Source organism: Pleurodeles waltl, chromosome 6 (assembly GCF_031143425.1).
Source record: "Pleurodeles waltl isolate 20211129_DDA chromosome 6, aPleWal1.hap1.20221129, whole genome shotgun sequence".
NCBI lineage: Eukaryota > Metazoa > Chordata > Amphibia > Caudata > Salamandridae > Pleurodeles > Pleurodeles waltl.
Window position 1 is genome coordinate 1,686,356,748 of NC_090445.1, and position 14,907 is coordinate 1,686,371,654.

Genomic DNA, 14,907 nt, shown 5'->3' on the forward strand with positions numbered 1-14,907 from the left:
GTGGTGCAGAGTAGCACAGCATAGAGTGGTGCAGAGTAGTGCCGTAGATTACAGTGGCATAGACTGCAGTGGAGTAGAATGGAATAACAGAGTGGAGTAGTGCAGCGCAGAGTGGTGTAGAGTTCAGTGGCGGAGAGTGCAGTTTTGCAGAGTAGAGTGCAGTGGAGTAGTGTGGCGTAGAGTACATTAGCGAAGAGTGCAGTGACAAAGTGCAGCTGTATAGAGTCCAATGGTGAAAAGTGCAGTGGTTATTAGTAGAGTGGGGTAGAGTGCAGTGGCACAGAGTGGAGTGGCACAAAGTGGATAAGAGTGTCAGAGTGCAGTGGCGTAGAGTAGATTGTTTCAGAGTAAAGTGAAGTGGTGCTGCGTAGAGTGGCAAAGAGTGTGATGGCGTAGACTAAAGTGGTATACAATGCAGTGGTGCAACGTACAGTGGTGCAGAGTGGAGTGTCGCAAAGAGGAGTGGTGCAAAGTAGAGTGACGCACAGCAGAGTGGCAGAGAGTAGAGTGCAGATAGCGGATTGGCACAGAGTCAAGTGTAACAGAATGCAGTGGCCTAGAGTTCAGAGAAGAGTCGAGTGGCACAGAGTGCAGAGGCATAGAGTGGTGCAGAGTAGCACAGCATAGAGTGGTGCAGAGTAGTGCCGTAGATTACAGTGGCATAGACTGCAATGGAGTAGAATGGAATAATAGAGTGGAGTAGTGCAGCGCAGAGTGGTGTAGAGTTCAGTGGCAGAGGGTGCAGTGTTGCAGAGTAGAGTGCAGTGGAGTAGAGTGGCGTAGAGTACATTAGCAAAGAGTGCAGTGACAGACTGCAGCTGTGTAGAGTTCAATGGTGTAAAGTGCAGTGGTTAAAAGTAGAGTGGGGTGGAGTGCAGTGGCATAGAGTGGAGTGGCACAAAGTGGATTACAGTGTCAGAGTGCAGTGGCGTAAAGTAGATTGTTTTAGAGTAAAATGAAGTGGGTTGCGTAGAGTGGCAAAGAGTGTGATGGCGTAGACTACAGTGGCATAGAGTGCAGTGGTGCAGAGTAGATTAGAGTGGCATACAGTGGAATGGAATAGAGTGCAGGGGTGAAGCGTTGAGTGCTAGAGTAAAGTGCATTTGTGTAGAATGTATTGGCATTAAAGTGCAGTAGAGTGCAGGAATGCAGAGTGGCGTAGAGTGGAGTTGTGCAGAGTAGATTTGTGTGGCCTAGACTGGAGTGGTGTAGAGTGCAGTGGTGAAGAGTGCACTGGGGGAGGGTATAGTTGTACAGGGTAAAGTAGAGAGGCGTAGTGTGAAGTGGCATACAGTGCAGTGGAATAGAGTGGAGTGCTGTAGACTGCAGTGGTGTGGAGTGGTGTAGAGTAGGGTGCAGTGGTGTGGAGTGGGGCAGAGAGCAGGGGAGAGGCATAGAGTGGAGTATTTATTGTGTGGTAACACACATTTTTAATTTAAATTACCATTACATTTGTACAGACTTACAGTTTTACAAAACTGTACAGCACACAAACGTAAATATGTGGAAATTGCATCACCTAGTGAAATGATTTGTTTTGATCATATTAAAGTATTTGTCTCCAACACTTCAGAAATAATAAAAAATGTGCTTCATTTGTGTTCCTAATTCTGATATATTCTGAAATACTTACACAGATCATTTAAATGTTGTGGTGTGCTGGAAAAAAACTATTTCCGACCCCCATTATCCAGCAAGATTGTCACATAAATCCTCTCACTTTGAAGTAATTGAAAGAAGAGTAAACAAGTGCCCTGAAAGACAGCTACTGACATTTGACCTTAGTTTTTGAATACCACCAAATGTGATGAGATAAGAACAAGATTTACAGCCCTTTGAAGCTACGAACTCAAGCTGGACAGCCCAAAACAAATAAAGCCAGCAAATGGAAAACAAGAAAATGTGAGTTAAAAACCACAAAGCCAATGGCAAGCAATGGGCATGATGCATTTCTAGGTCAAATTTCTGAATGTCCCCAAGATGTCTTTAGTAAACCAGACAGCTGCGCTGTCTAGTAGGCTGCAAGCTAAAAATGAAAAACGTTCTCAACAAAAGTCACACAAAATTACAAAAAGATAGCATGAACCTGTAATAAGGTGAATGTGCTAAAGGCCCTTCTTAGAGTGAGAGCGTCTGTACCCAATGCCCAAGCCGCAAACCTGATGAGCAGTCCCTCGAGAAATGCTCCCTAGAGCAGTCAGGATTCGGTTAAAATCAAAGTGCCTCTAAAGGGTATGCTCCAGATCAAAAATTTAGTGCACGCTCAAGAGGTCAAACCAGGCTTCATAATGCAAGTGTGCATGTCCTATGCTGTAATGACAAAGGTAAGACTGGTTCTCTTGCGTGTGACACAGAACAATGACTCGCTACTGATCAATTGGTCAAGGGTAAAAACGAAAGCAGCAAGCAACGACAACTCGGCCCTCCTCCCCTGGGCTATCCGGTCACAGTGGCGTGACCATGGAGCCCAGATCGCGGTAACAGATTGGCGAAGTGTCAAAAACCATACAGCCTCCAAGTTAAAAGAAATGGGAAGGGAATTATTGCTTTCCTGTCTCCTCTTCTAGGCTGCAGTTAATTTCTGCCAGTTTGAGTTATGCGCATGTCCCTTAGTACTAGGGCAGTAATTGGTAGCGACACCAATGACAGCCGCTGGTGAGGACAGAGCAGTCGAGCTACAGGCTTTTCCAGCACTGATCTCCGCCAACAAATCTCCAAGGACTTTGTGTTGTGTGTCTACACGGAGCCTCAAACCTTTATAAGTGAGTGGAGGCAATGATGGGGACTGCGGAACGTACCTTTTTTAGCCCATGCTTCTCTACAATGAAAAAGTCATGTGCATTACAAGTAACCGTCTGCACACACAGGAGTTTGCAGGTTAAGCTAACGTTTGGGAAGACCCCTGAGTTGATCAGTCTTACCGGTCTTCTTTATTGACTTGAGAGTAATAAGATCGCTGTCGGATTGCAGAGTAGAAGGAGAAGGCCTCGTTCAGGTAACTTGTTTCAGAGGTACGTAAGCTGTGGAAGAAACAGAGGAGTAATCACCATCTATTAGATGGAAACTAAGGTACAAGCAGGAAGGAGGGCTATACAAATGACAGAAGATGTCCAAAAAACTATCAACAGACTATGGAGGGGCACATTAGGCACTGAAACAATCAACATGAAATATTCTAAGGTAGCTCCTCTCCAACACTATATTCATTGTTTGTGAAGTTTTGCTTTAATTTTTCTTATTCTATGAGTGACAACATTAATCCATTTTAATCTTATGTACAAGGATATTGTATGTTAATGAAAATAAGAATAAAATCATACAAGCAGGAGGTGAAGCTTGAATGAACTCCTTTGTGCGACATACTCTACAAATCATTTGTGCTCTAGGACCTGCCAATGCTCGAAACATAAGGAAGCAGAACGTTGAAACATCTTGTGAAAAAATGTATGTTTTCTGAGATGTTCTGAACAATGTCAATGTTAAAGAGGGAATCAGATCTAGTGTTACATAGGCACAAATGTCCACTCGGCTGATGATCAACAGCCTGCATTGGTGTAGAATGCTTGGTTCTGATATCAATTCTCAAACAGCTGATCTGGACCTATCCTGTTTAAAGGGTAGCAATGCTAGAGTGGTCTAAAAAAAAAACTTGATATTATTCAGAGGTCATCCTTCCAATTACTAAAACAACTTAGATGGCATTCCCCTATGAGATTTTCCAACCCCTACCTTCTTGAGACTACAGTGAAACACCTTGGCTATAAGAAGAAGCGTGACTGAGGTCAGGAAATGAGTCTGTCTTGAGCACTGGAGCTTAAAGACCAACGAGAAACTTACAGAGCTATTTTCCTTTCAGTGTATCCGGTGAGATGAAATGTGGGCATCCCATAGCTTGATTCCATGTAGGATGGGCTATATGTTGTTTCATGCAGAACTGTCTCTTTGCAAAAAGCAATTGACTCCGCTCATTAATAAAAGTTTTGATATAATGAAATTGGCAGCCCCAATCACTTTAGCTTCAGTATCTCTTTGCCAGCACTTTGAAGTCCTCAATGGAGAAGGATTGGGTTAGTTTAATTTTCTGTTCCCCATTCAACTAGCTGGTTTAAAGCTACTAAGGTAAACTATTTCTTTAGTCAAACAGTTGGACTCCTTGGACTAAAGTGTAGATCAGAACAGGCCAAAATGCCTCCTGGTTCACTGTAAATGCTGCCAGTGTCAGCAATTAGCTTGTTGCTGTGGCTTCATTCAGTGATGTATTTGTAGGGAAGTGCAAACATGTGGCCAGAGAAATGCCTAATCTCTTAAGATCTGGTCCTACGCGCCTGTTGGATACACCACCGTAGGTCTCTTGTCATTTTAAAGTCGAGTTTGTAACATGCAAATTTTACAGATGAGGGATTTAGCCTTGCATCACTTTGTGAACCCAAGTTAGGCATGTAAGTCCCTATGTCCTTAGGGGTCTTGCCAGATCATTTCCTCCTTCTTCTTAGGGACTTTATTTGAGCTAATCCGGAAGCTTCTACAAAGTCTCTGCACAACCACCTTTCGGGCATCCGAAATCAGAGCAACGCCAACGCAGTTAAGAGTTTACTAATCATATTATACATTTTATTCCAAACCCAACTCAAAATCTTACAGACATAGCAATTAAACATCATTCACTAAGAGATCTTCCTTGTTCGGAAGGACAAGGTGTCAATTGAAAGTACGAAGAGATCAGAGATCATGACTGGCGGTAGATAATTAATTACAGAAAAAATGGAAGCGGTCAATATGAGAACAGGCAGTGTGAGTAGGAAGTAAACTGGCTTTTGTGAGGCAACTACTGTCTACAAGCATCACACAAGTTGAACACTGCAAAAGATCCTGGAGCCTAATCATTATTATAAGGATCTGTTGTATTCTATTCTCTTCTATTCAGACCACTTTGTAGGAGTTGGACTAGTCTAGAGTAGTGTTCAGAGTGATGTTAAAGCCCCCCAGCCCCCAACCATGGGTGGTAATTAGCTAACTCATCACAAGCCCTGTCTATATGGCAACATTTTCAATGAAGGGTCATAAAAAGTACAAAGTGTAAACCTTCCCCAGTGACTACCACATTGATTGATATCTCCGTTTAGAGATTGAGGTGGTCATTTTGAGTTTGGCAATCTTTTACACAGACCGCCGAAGCCGCGGGGGCCAGAAGACCGCCAGTGCTGGTGGTCTACCGACCATCATATCACGAGTACTGAAGGATTTTCGCCACAATTTGGGAGGAAATCCTTCAGCAGTCGTGCTGACGGTCAGCGGCACAGAGGCAGTTCCACAGCCATCACCGCCATGCCACAAGGAACCCGCCCGCCGTATTACGAGCAGTAATACGGCGTGGCGGTGTCCTGCTGGCAGGGTGCTGCCAGGGGTGGAAGCGCCTGTTCCTGTTCCCTGGCGGACGACATCCTCGCCAGACAAGTTAAGTCGATTGTCTGACAAGGGAGAGGGATAGGAGAGTGGGGGGTGTTGTGTATGCGTGTGGTAATATAAATGTGTATTCGTGTGTGAATGTAAGTGTGTTTGTGTGTATGAATGTAAGTGTGTATGCATGTGAGTATGGGTGTGTGATTGTTGAAGTGATTGCGTGTTGGTATGTTTGTGTGAATGATTGTCTGTTGGTGCGGGTGAATGCGTGTATGTATGCATGTTGGTGAATGTGTGTATGTATGCATGTTGGTGAATGCGTGTATGTGGGGTGCGTGTGTATGCGGGGGGGTGCTGTCTCGGAAGGGTGTAGGGGGCCTGTTTTGGGAGGGAGGGAAGGGGATGCTTTCTTGGAAGTGAGGGAGAGGGTACTGTCTTGGAAGGGGGGAGTCGTTTGCCGGCAACGGGAAAGGAATTTCCTGTCGCCATCAGCCTTTTCAACAGGGTTTTTGGTGGAGGTGCTACCGCCACGGAAACCCTGGCGGTCAGATGACTCTTAATACCGCTGGTGGTCTTCAGTGGACAGCCGGCCCGGATGTGCTTTTCTCCGGCCCAGCTGTCCTACTGCCCTGGCAGTACCAGCGAGGATGTGGCAGTTTGGCAGAGGCCAAACCCCCACACTCGTAATGGGGCGGTCTTCACCGCTGGCCCGTCTGCAGTTAGACCGCAACCACAGCCCTGGCAGTCTTCAGACAGCCAGGGTCAAAAAGAGGCCCTGAATTTGGAGCAGTGAACCAAAAATCTCTTTCTTAGAACTGCTGATTTATTTTCTGATCATTAATCTTTAAATACATTTTGACCTAGCAGTCAATATTGGCCAAGATTGATCTAAGATGTTATGTTGGCAAGTACAGCGTTTTAGGATTGTGGAGGCAACCATTTTAAACCTCTTAAAGGAAATCTCCTTATTTAATTCTGTAAGTTCATTCTATTACCTTACGCTTTTTTAGAAGATAAGTGAGGTCAGGTGAGCTTACATGTGGCTGAGATGAAAGTCTAAAAAGGTAGACTTTTTAACAAGACTTGGACTGGTAATATTGGACTTCTTTATGGAAGTGTTAGCTAGAGAATGACTAGAAAACATCCCTATCTAAACACCAAGGATCTAGTTCACAGAGTGCATTTATATGTCTAGATATACTTGTGTAAATCTACTCCGGCACCTCGGTATACATCTGTGCTTTTTTTTATATTAATCATTTCTGAGTGTCAATTTAAAACAAGGTTTAGATTTATATGCCTCCCCAGCCTCAAGTCAGTGGGTGGATCCTCCTACAACAGAATTTATGAGTCTAAAATTACCAGTAGCATTTTTTTTTCACATGTATGCGGAGATCTCACTATATGAAAGTCTAGAGATAATAATGTTTTTCTTTCTTCTAAAAAGATATAAAAAATATTTTTCATGTTTAACAGAAACGTAAATTAATTTTAACAAATTATTAATAAGCTACAATGAAAAAATGTTCCAGCGCACTAGCTCAAATTAAAGTTCTATTAAATAGTTATTTTAAATATATCATCTAATTTACATTTTTAAAACAATTATTACAAAAACGTCTCCCTTCACTAGCTTTTTTATTTTTATTTAATTTGCAGTAAATTTGCCTCGTCACGTGCTGAATTAATTTAATTTTTAAGTGTTTTCAATAGAAGTTTATTTAAAAAATGTATCACATCATTTTAAAACAAACATAAAAAACATTATTCGTTATATATATATATTTCTTAATATAAAATATATTTTTAAAAAAATCAAAATTATGTAATTAATTTAACATTTGCTCCCATGAGTATTATTTTTCCCCGCCTTCATTATCTTCTATAGGAGTGAATTACAGTAGCAGCGCTTGGCCATGTGTGCTACTTGACTTACTCCACCGCTCAGCAGGAGTACACCTGAGCCTTTTTGAAACCTTTAGAGCTGTAATAACTTTATAAGTGTAGTTTGTGAATAACAATAGTCTTATTCTTTTGTGGTTGAGTGACTGTAATAGCAGGTCTAGCCATAGACACCTCCTCACATTTCTCTAACTCCCTCCCATTGAGTAGTACATTTTCAGATTTTCTACAACTCTCACTGGTCTCTCCCATGTTTACTACTAAGTAGTTAACCTTTCTTGTCCGGGATCTACGCATAGACAAGACAGGAAAGGCAGAGATGGAGATCTCTACCCAGAGGTTTGAAAATTGCATTTTATAGTAAGTAGGTAATACTACCTTATGCACTACAAATTGCAGTTTGTGAATCAGACCCCAGTAGTTTTTGGAATTGATTGCTTTACTATTTAAAGATATCTAAAGGGACCCTCCGACTAGATGAATTGGGGCTAGGGGAGCAGCCGACTTCGGAAGTGTGCCCCCAGCCATTTTGGGGGAGTAGAGCAATCCAGTAGACTGTGAGGTGATTGGCTGGTTAAGCCGGGGGCACGAGAATGAGTTGTATTCTACTTGGTGGGGGTAATAAGGCAGTTTGCTGGGTGTTGACAGGCAGATCAAAGTTTGCTTTCAGCAAGCCAACTGGAGATTAGGTTGCATGAGAAGGTTGATGAGGCATACACTACAGTTTAGGATGTTTGGGGGGGTTAGGGAAGTGGGTGGCGGGGATAAATTATGTGCATGTTTAGTGAGGTTTAATCTGCTTTGTTTGGCTATATGCAAAGGGCATTGGTTTATAATGTGCAGAAGCTTCTTTAAAGCGTGCCTTCTCATTCTAAAAGTGGTTGGAATCCTATGCGCTGCCCTGCCTAAACGCAGAGGTTGAGATGAGTTTGCCGGAACTGTAGTACTCTGTTAAAAGCCCACTTATAGTATTTACACTGCTACTGTACATTCAGTCCTTACATATGGTCCATTTGGTTTGTACTCGCTCGTTACTCACTCACTAAGGGCCAGATGTAGTAAGCCGTTTGCATGGTGCAGTTTGCGCCATGCAAACAGCCTTCTGCGATGCACATTCACAATTTGCGAGTCGGTACCGACTCGCAAATTGTGAATGCGACTCGCAAATAGGAAGGGGTATCCCTTCCTATTTGCGACTCGCATTGCAATGCAGAATTGCTTTGTGACTGCGAATGCGGTCGCAAAGCTATTCACAGTTACCACCAGTGTCACCCTGGTGGTAACTCATTCGCAAAAGGGAAGGGGTCCCCATGGGACCCCTTCCCCTTTGTGAATGTTGCCCACAAGGTTTTTTCAGAGCAGGGGGTGCTCCAGTGGACCAATGCCTACTCTGAAAAAACGAAACCAAATGGTTTCGCAATTTTTTTTTATTTTGCAACTCGTTTTCCTTTAAGGAAAACGGGCTGCAAAATACAAAAAAAAACTGCTTTATTTAAAAAGGAGTCACAGACATGGAGGTCTGCTGACTTCAGCAGGCCACCATCCCTGTGAGTGCAGGGACTCGCTATGGGGTCGCAAAATGCGACCCACCTCATTAATATTAATGAGGTGGGTCTTTGCAACCCCCATAGCGACTCGCAGTCGGTGTCTGAGACACCGTACTGCATCCGATTTTGCGAATCGGAAACTGCGAGTCGCACTGACTCGCAATTTCCGATTCGCAAAATCTGACTTTGCTACATGTGGCCCTAAATGTTGTACCATAACGTGATTGTAAAGCAATGCCTAATTTTGTTGTGTTGCTACAAAGCCTTTGTTGTGGACTCAACCTTTTTTACTATATACAATTTTTACCAACGGATTTTCTTCTTTTACAGTTCATTTTATAATAAACTGTCCTGAAAAAATGAGTCTCAGACTTGCAAAAACCTTTGAAACTGCATACCCGAGAAGGAAAGTGCCAAGCCGGTACAGAGGCCGACACTGAAAGTGATATAGGTGGAATATACATATACTTAGAGTTCATAATCCACCCCGAGGTAGCAAGCATATATACCACCAGTTGGTTACATAATTTTTGTTTGAATAGGGAAGAAATAGCCACAAAATGTTTATATCCATTTTTAGTCGTGGTGATTTTTGATTTGTTAATTTAGTTGTATCAATATTTTCTTTTGAATTGTGTGAATGTTGAAATGTCTTTCTTTTGAATTTTTGTGAATGACGGAATGTCTATATTGAATGTAATACAGCGCATTCTCTAATGTATAGTAATAATGATAATTAGCAAGTACATACGAGTGCTCAAACAAGGATGTGTGGCGATTTTAGCGAAGTTTTACTTATTTAGAGTTCTGCAAACGTATTAGTTTTGTTTTGCAAATAAAAGCTTTTCTATTGATTTATCCTCGTGCTCCCCATTTCTTGTTGTAACAAACTAGGATTACCAGTTTTAGGACAACATAGCGGCAATAGATAGTAAACCCCCTACCACTAGTTTGCACCTGATACCGCTAGGGTCAAAAGCATGAATGTCTGCCTGAAATGTTATTACATATTAATACTACATTAACTTCTGGGGATAAATCCTCCAGGTCAAACCTGAAGAAGTTTGTCCTTGGGGGAGAAAGGTCCGGAATTATGCGTCCAGGTGTTGAATTGTGGGTGTAGGCCAGGCAGTGCTAATTTCTGCAGTTTCTGCTTGTTCCAGAATTACACATGGGGGATTAACTTTAAATCTCCTTGTAATATCCCACCGACCAGTCCTTGCACTATTAGGCCAAGCAGTAGTAACCCAGGACAATGGGCTCTTGCAATGAGGGACTAGGTATCCAAATATGCTTTGTCAGGCTTTGGACAACAATATCTCAGATATTTTTCATACCTCACATGAGTTTTTTTTTTGTAATGACAGCAAAACACCATCAAACCCCTAATACTTTGCACAAGAGTTAGATTATAGAAACAAATGTTTCTATTTAGCATAATCCCTTGGCCTGGTTTTCGGCAAGCGTGCGGGTGTCAAAGGTCACAATGGCAAACGGCCGCCATGGCCGGAGGTTGAGACGCTGCCTGATGATTGGTAAACTATCCTCAGTCTCCCAAAGACTGTCTTTAAGTTGCTTTTACATCACTTGTCTGATTGATCCCCAATGGTAGTTGCCCACTTCATCTACTGTTTGATCAGGTCTTGATTTAGAGCCAGGAAGCCCCTGGTTGGGGACTCAACTTTCAGACGTGTTGCCCAGATCCTACCCATCCAGATGCCTCTTGAGATGTGGCTGAATTGATCGCATAAATGAGCTCCTTCATTTTGTCCAAAATGGGTTCTACACAAGCTTGGTTTCCAGAGCACCAAAGAAGAAGCTGTGCAGTGGGGACATTCACTTCAACCATGGTCTGCCCCCTAGTCTCACAGCACCTCTTTCTGCCTGTGAAGTGGCTGAGGGTCTTATCTGCTAGTTCGGCTTTTGCAGACTTTGATGAGTGGTTTATGGATCACGGTATTCGCTATTGCCACCCTCCAAACAGGAGAAGGCATTTACTTCAAGAGATTCCTTCCCATCCAGCATCTTTTCTGTGGGTTGAATTGGTGCCGCCTACTGAAAATCATGTTTTTAAGCTTTGCGCTGGTTAATTTCTAGGTTTGTTTTGCAGAAAACCTGCACCTTTGCACGGAGTTGAGCTCTACATTCTTCAGATGTTTGCGATAGAAGGACTGAGTCATTTGGTGAAGTGGGGCTAAAATCCATCTATGTGTGGACATCTTTGGGGACAAGTAACATGTACATATTACTTATGGAGAGGCAAACCTGGACTACAGCCAGCACAGAGCCTTGTCTGACTCTCAGTCTGGACCTTGAAGTACAACCAGAACATTGGATTTGGTTTATATTTTTTAAGATGTGTTCAATATGCTTCGGTCCCACCACTGCCACAATTTTTCACTATGCACCAAGTGAAATGGAGATGAGAAATCCAGACTGGCAAAGCAAAGCTTTATTAGTTGTAAATCCATGAATAATGGATCATTGATGAAAATCTTATCTTTTATTAACAACCTTGACCAAAACCCTACTTGGACCGGTGACCACATTCCTACATCTTTAACCACTTGTTCAACTGTATTCAAATTACCGGGGTGAAAAACTTGCAGTCTATTCCTATCACACATATAGGTCTATAAGGCTAGACTTCTGTTGAATGAATATGTTTAGCCATGAAGCTGTAAAGGAGAGATCTGAAAAGAGAAACGTTAAAATCTCCCAGAAATCTGGCAACCATTGAGACTGCAGGTGCCAAAAACCAAATTTGATCAATGGCTTCTCTGATCATTTTTTTAAAAATAGGATTCCCATTAATTTGGGATGCCCATTTCCAATTGCCTTCTTAGACTGCTTGCCTTCAGGATGGATTCCTCAGATGACCTTGTTGTTTATCTTTCAAGACACATCAAAGGCTCTCTCTAATCTTTTTGAAGGTGTTTGCCTTTATGTTTGATGTTTCCTGGCTGAGGCCCTACACTATGTGCTGCGATTGGTAAAACAGTGTCTGCAACAGGCAGTACAGTGTGGCAAGGAGCTGCTTTTTAATGTACTCTTGCATAAAAAAGTATTTTACTGAAAAATAACACCATACAAATGTTCTAGTTCATTAACATAGATCATACTTCATGTCGGCACTTGGGTATCATGTAAATGTTCTGCAATGAGTGGGCTAAGCCACCTTTTCAAGATGACTTTTTCATTCATCAAAAGATCTCTGCCAAATGCTGCAAACAATTCACCTCATGCACCGCAATGAAAGCACTCCCTAGAAAATGTAATAATGTACCCAATAGACAAATGCAGGACAGGTACAAATACCCAGCTGGGCTGATCCAAGATATGATTTAAACTGTTTTAAAGGAATAGTTGGAAGGGGCTAGTCCAAACAAGCCAATATCTGAAGTGGGCAGTGAAATTGTTGACAACAAATAATGATTTTCTTGTGGTTGGAATCCCATCACTGCCTCTTCTAAATCTCAAAGTAAAATATCTTGCCGGGGGAGCTGCTACTGTTCGAAGAGCCAGGTCTTGAGGAGTCTCCTGAAGGTGAGAAGGTCCTGGGTCTTGGAAGGGATTGGAGGCTGGTTCCCCAGTTCAAAAGTCAGTAGCTCTAGCCGCTAGGCCACATCTCCTCCTACATATCACGAACCTCGGCCTCAAGCAACTGGTCACCTCACCCACTCACTCAGCGGGACACACGCTAGACGCCATCTTCACCTCCAGCAGCCACATCACCTTCACCCACACCACCGAACTCCACTGGACTGACCACCACTGTGTCCACTTCTCCTTCATGAAACCCCCCACCCACCACCAACAACACACTACACCCTACCGCAAGTGGAACAAGATCTCCAAAGAACACCTGATCGCCAACCTCACACAAGCTCCACCTCCCATCACCAACGACCCCAACACTGCCGCCCACAACCTCATACAATGGCTAGCAACCTGCGCAGACTCCCTCGTCCCTTTAAAAACAAACAACAACATTCGCACCATCAAGACTGCCCCCTGGTTCACCACAGAACTCCAGGCTTCCAAACGAGAATGCCGAAAAATTGAGAAAGCCTGGCGCCAAAAACCCTCAATGAGCAACTTCTCCGCCCTCAAAACAGGCATGCGCAAACACCACCAACTCATTGAGGCCACCAAACGATCCTTCTACAAACAACGCTTAGACAACAACACACACAACAGCAAGGAACTCTTTGCCATCGTCAAAGAACTCACCAAACCCAAATCCAGCACCATCGACCCTCCACACTCCCAAAATCTCTGCAACTCCCTCTCCAACTACTTTCACAGCAAAATCGCAGACATACACAACAGCTTCACAGCATCAGCACCCACCATCACCACCACAGACACAACCAACACCACAACACCCTCCAGCACCACCCAACTACACATCTGGACCCCCACCAACGACGTAGAAATCGGCAAAACCATGAACTCCATCACTCAGACTCCCCAACAGACCCTTGCCCACACCACATTTTCAACAAGGCCAGCCAAATCATTGCTCCCCAGCTCCGTGCCGTTATCAACAGTTCCTTCAACACCGCAACTTTCCCAGACGTTTAGAAGCACTCTGAAGTCAACGCTCTTCTCAAAAAACCCAAAGCAGACCCAGAAGACCTCACAAACTACCGTCCCATTTCTCTTCTCCCCTTCCCCGCAAGGGTCACTGAGAAGATAGTTAACGCTCAACTGTCTCGCTTCTTAGAAGAAAACAACATACTCAACGCCTCCCAGTCTGGATTCCGCAAGAACCACAGCACTGAGACCCCCCTCATCGCCTGCACAGACGACATCAGGACCAGAGTGGACAAGGGCGAGGCCGTCACCCTCATCCTCCTAGACCTCTCTGCAGCTTTCGACACTGTATGCCACCAAACCCTCCGCGCATGCCTTTTGGATGTCAGAATTCGCCACCAGGCCCTAGACTGGCTCACATCCTTCCTCGCCGAAAGAACCCAAAGAGTTCGCCTCCCTCCTTTCCGGTCTACAGCCACCAAGATCATCTGTGGGGTCGCAAAGGATCCTCTCTCAGCCCCACCCTCTTCAACATCTACATGGCTCCTCTTGCCAACATCCTCTGCCCCCACGGCATCACTATCATCTCATACGCAGACGACACCCAGCTCATCATCTCCCTCACCAGGAACCGAGCCACCGCCAAGATTAACCTGCACGCCGGACTCCTTGATTTCGCCAAATGGATGGCAGCAAGCCACCTCAAATTAAACTCAAACAAAACAGAGATCAACATCTTCAGCCCCAACAAGACAGCATGGAACGACTCCTGGTGGCCCACCACCCTCAGACCACCCCCAACACCCACCACCCACGGACGCAACCTTGGCATCGTTCTAGACTTATCTCTCTACATGACCCAGCAAATCAACGCCATATCATCCTCCTGCTTCAACACTCTTCGCATGCTACGCAAGACTTTCAAATGGATTCCTTTAGAAACAAGAAGAACAGTCACCCACGCCCTCATAAGCAGCAGACTGGACTACGACAACGCCCTCTACGCAGGGACCACAGCCAAGCTTCAAAGAAAACTCCAGTGAATTCAGAACGCAGCCACACGTCTCATCCTCAACCTCCCCCGCCACGAACACATATCCACCCACCTCAGACCCCTACACTGGCTGCCCATCAACAAAAGGATAATTTTCAAAGTCCTCGTGTACGCTCACAAAGCCCTCCACGACACTGGACCGGCCTACCTCAACGAACGAGTAAACTTCCACATACCAACTCGACAGCTCCGCTCCGCCGACCTCGCCACAGTCCCCCGCATCCAACGCACCACCTCCGGTGGCAGATGCTTGTCCCACCTTGCCGCCAAGACCTGGAACTCCCTCCCCACCAACCTACGCAAGACCCAGGGCCTCCTAACCTTCAGAAAGCACCTTAAAACATGGCTTTTTGAGCAGTAACCGGCAACGATCCCCTCCCCCCCCACCACTGCTTTGAGACCCTAACGGGTGTGTAGTGCGCTTAAGAAATTATTTGATTTTATTTGACATATACCCTGTTACAT

General features: G+C 44.2%; 1 protein-coding gene across 3 annotated transcripts in view; it reads right to left on the reverse strand.

Annotated features, from left to right (window-relative positions):
• Window positions 1-14,907, reverse strand: part of SCAI (suppressor of cancer cell invasion) — a 538,528-nt gene that overhangs the window by 171,627 nt on the left and 351,994 nt on the right. For all 3 annotated transcript variants that reach the window (XM_069241740.1, XM_069241742.1, XM_069241741.1), the window contains one exon: window positions 2,922-3,020. In XM_069241740.1, coding sequence (XP_069097841.1) covers window positions 2,922-3,020 — 99 coding nt within the window. The remainder of the gene's footprint in view (window positions 1-2,921; window positions 3,021-14,907) is intronic.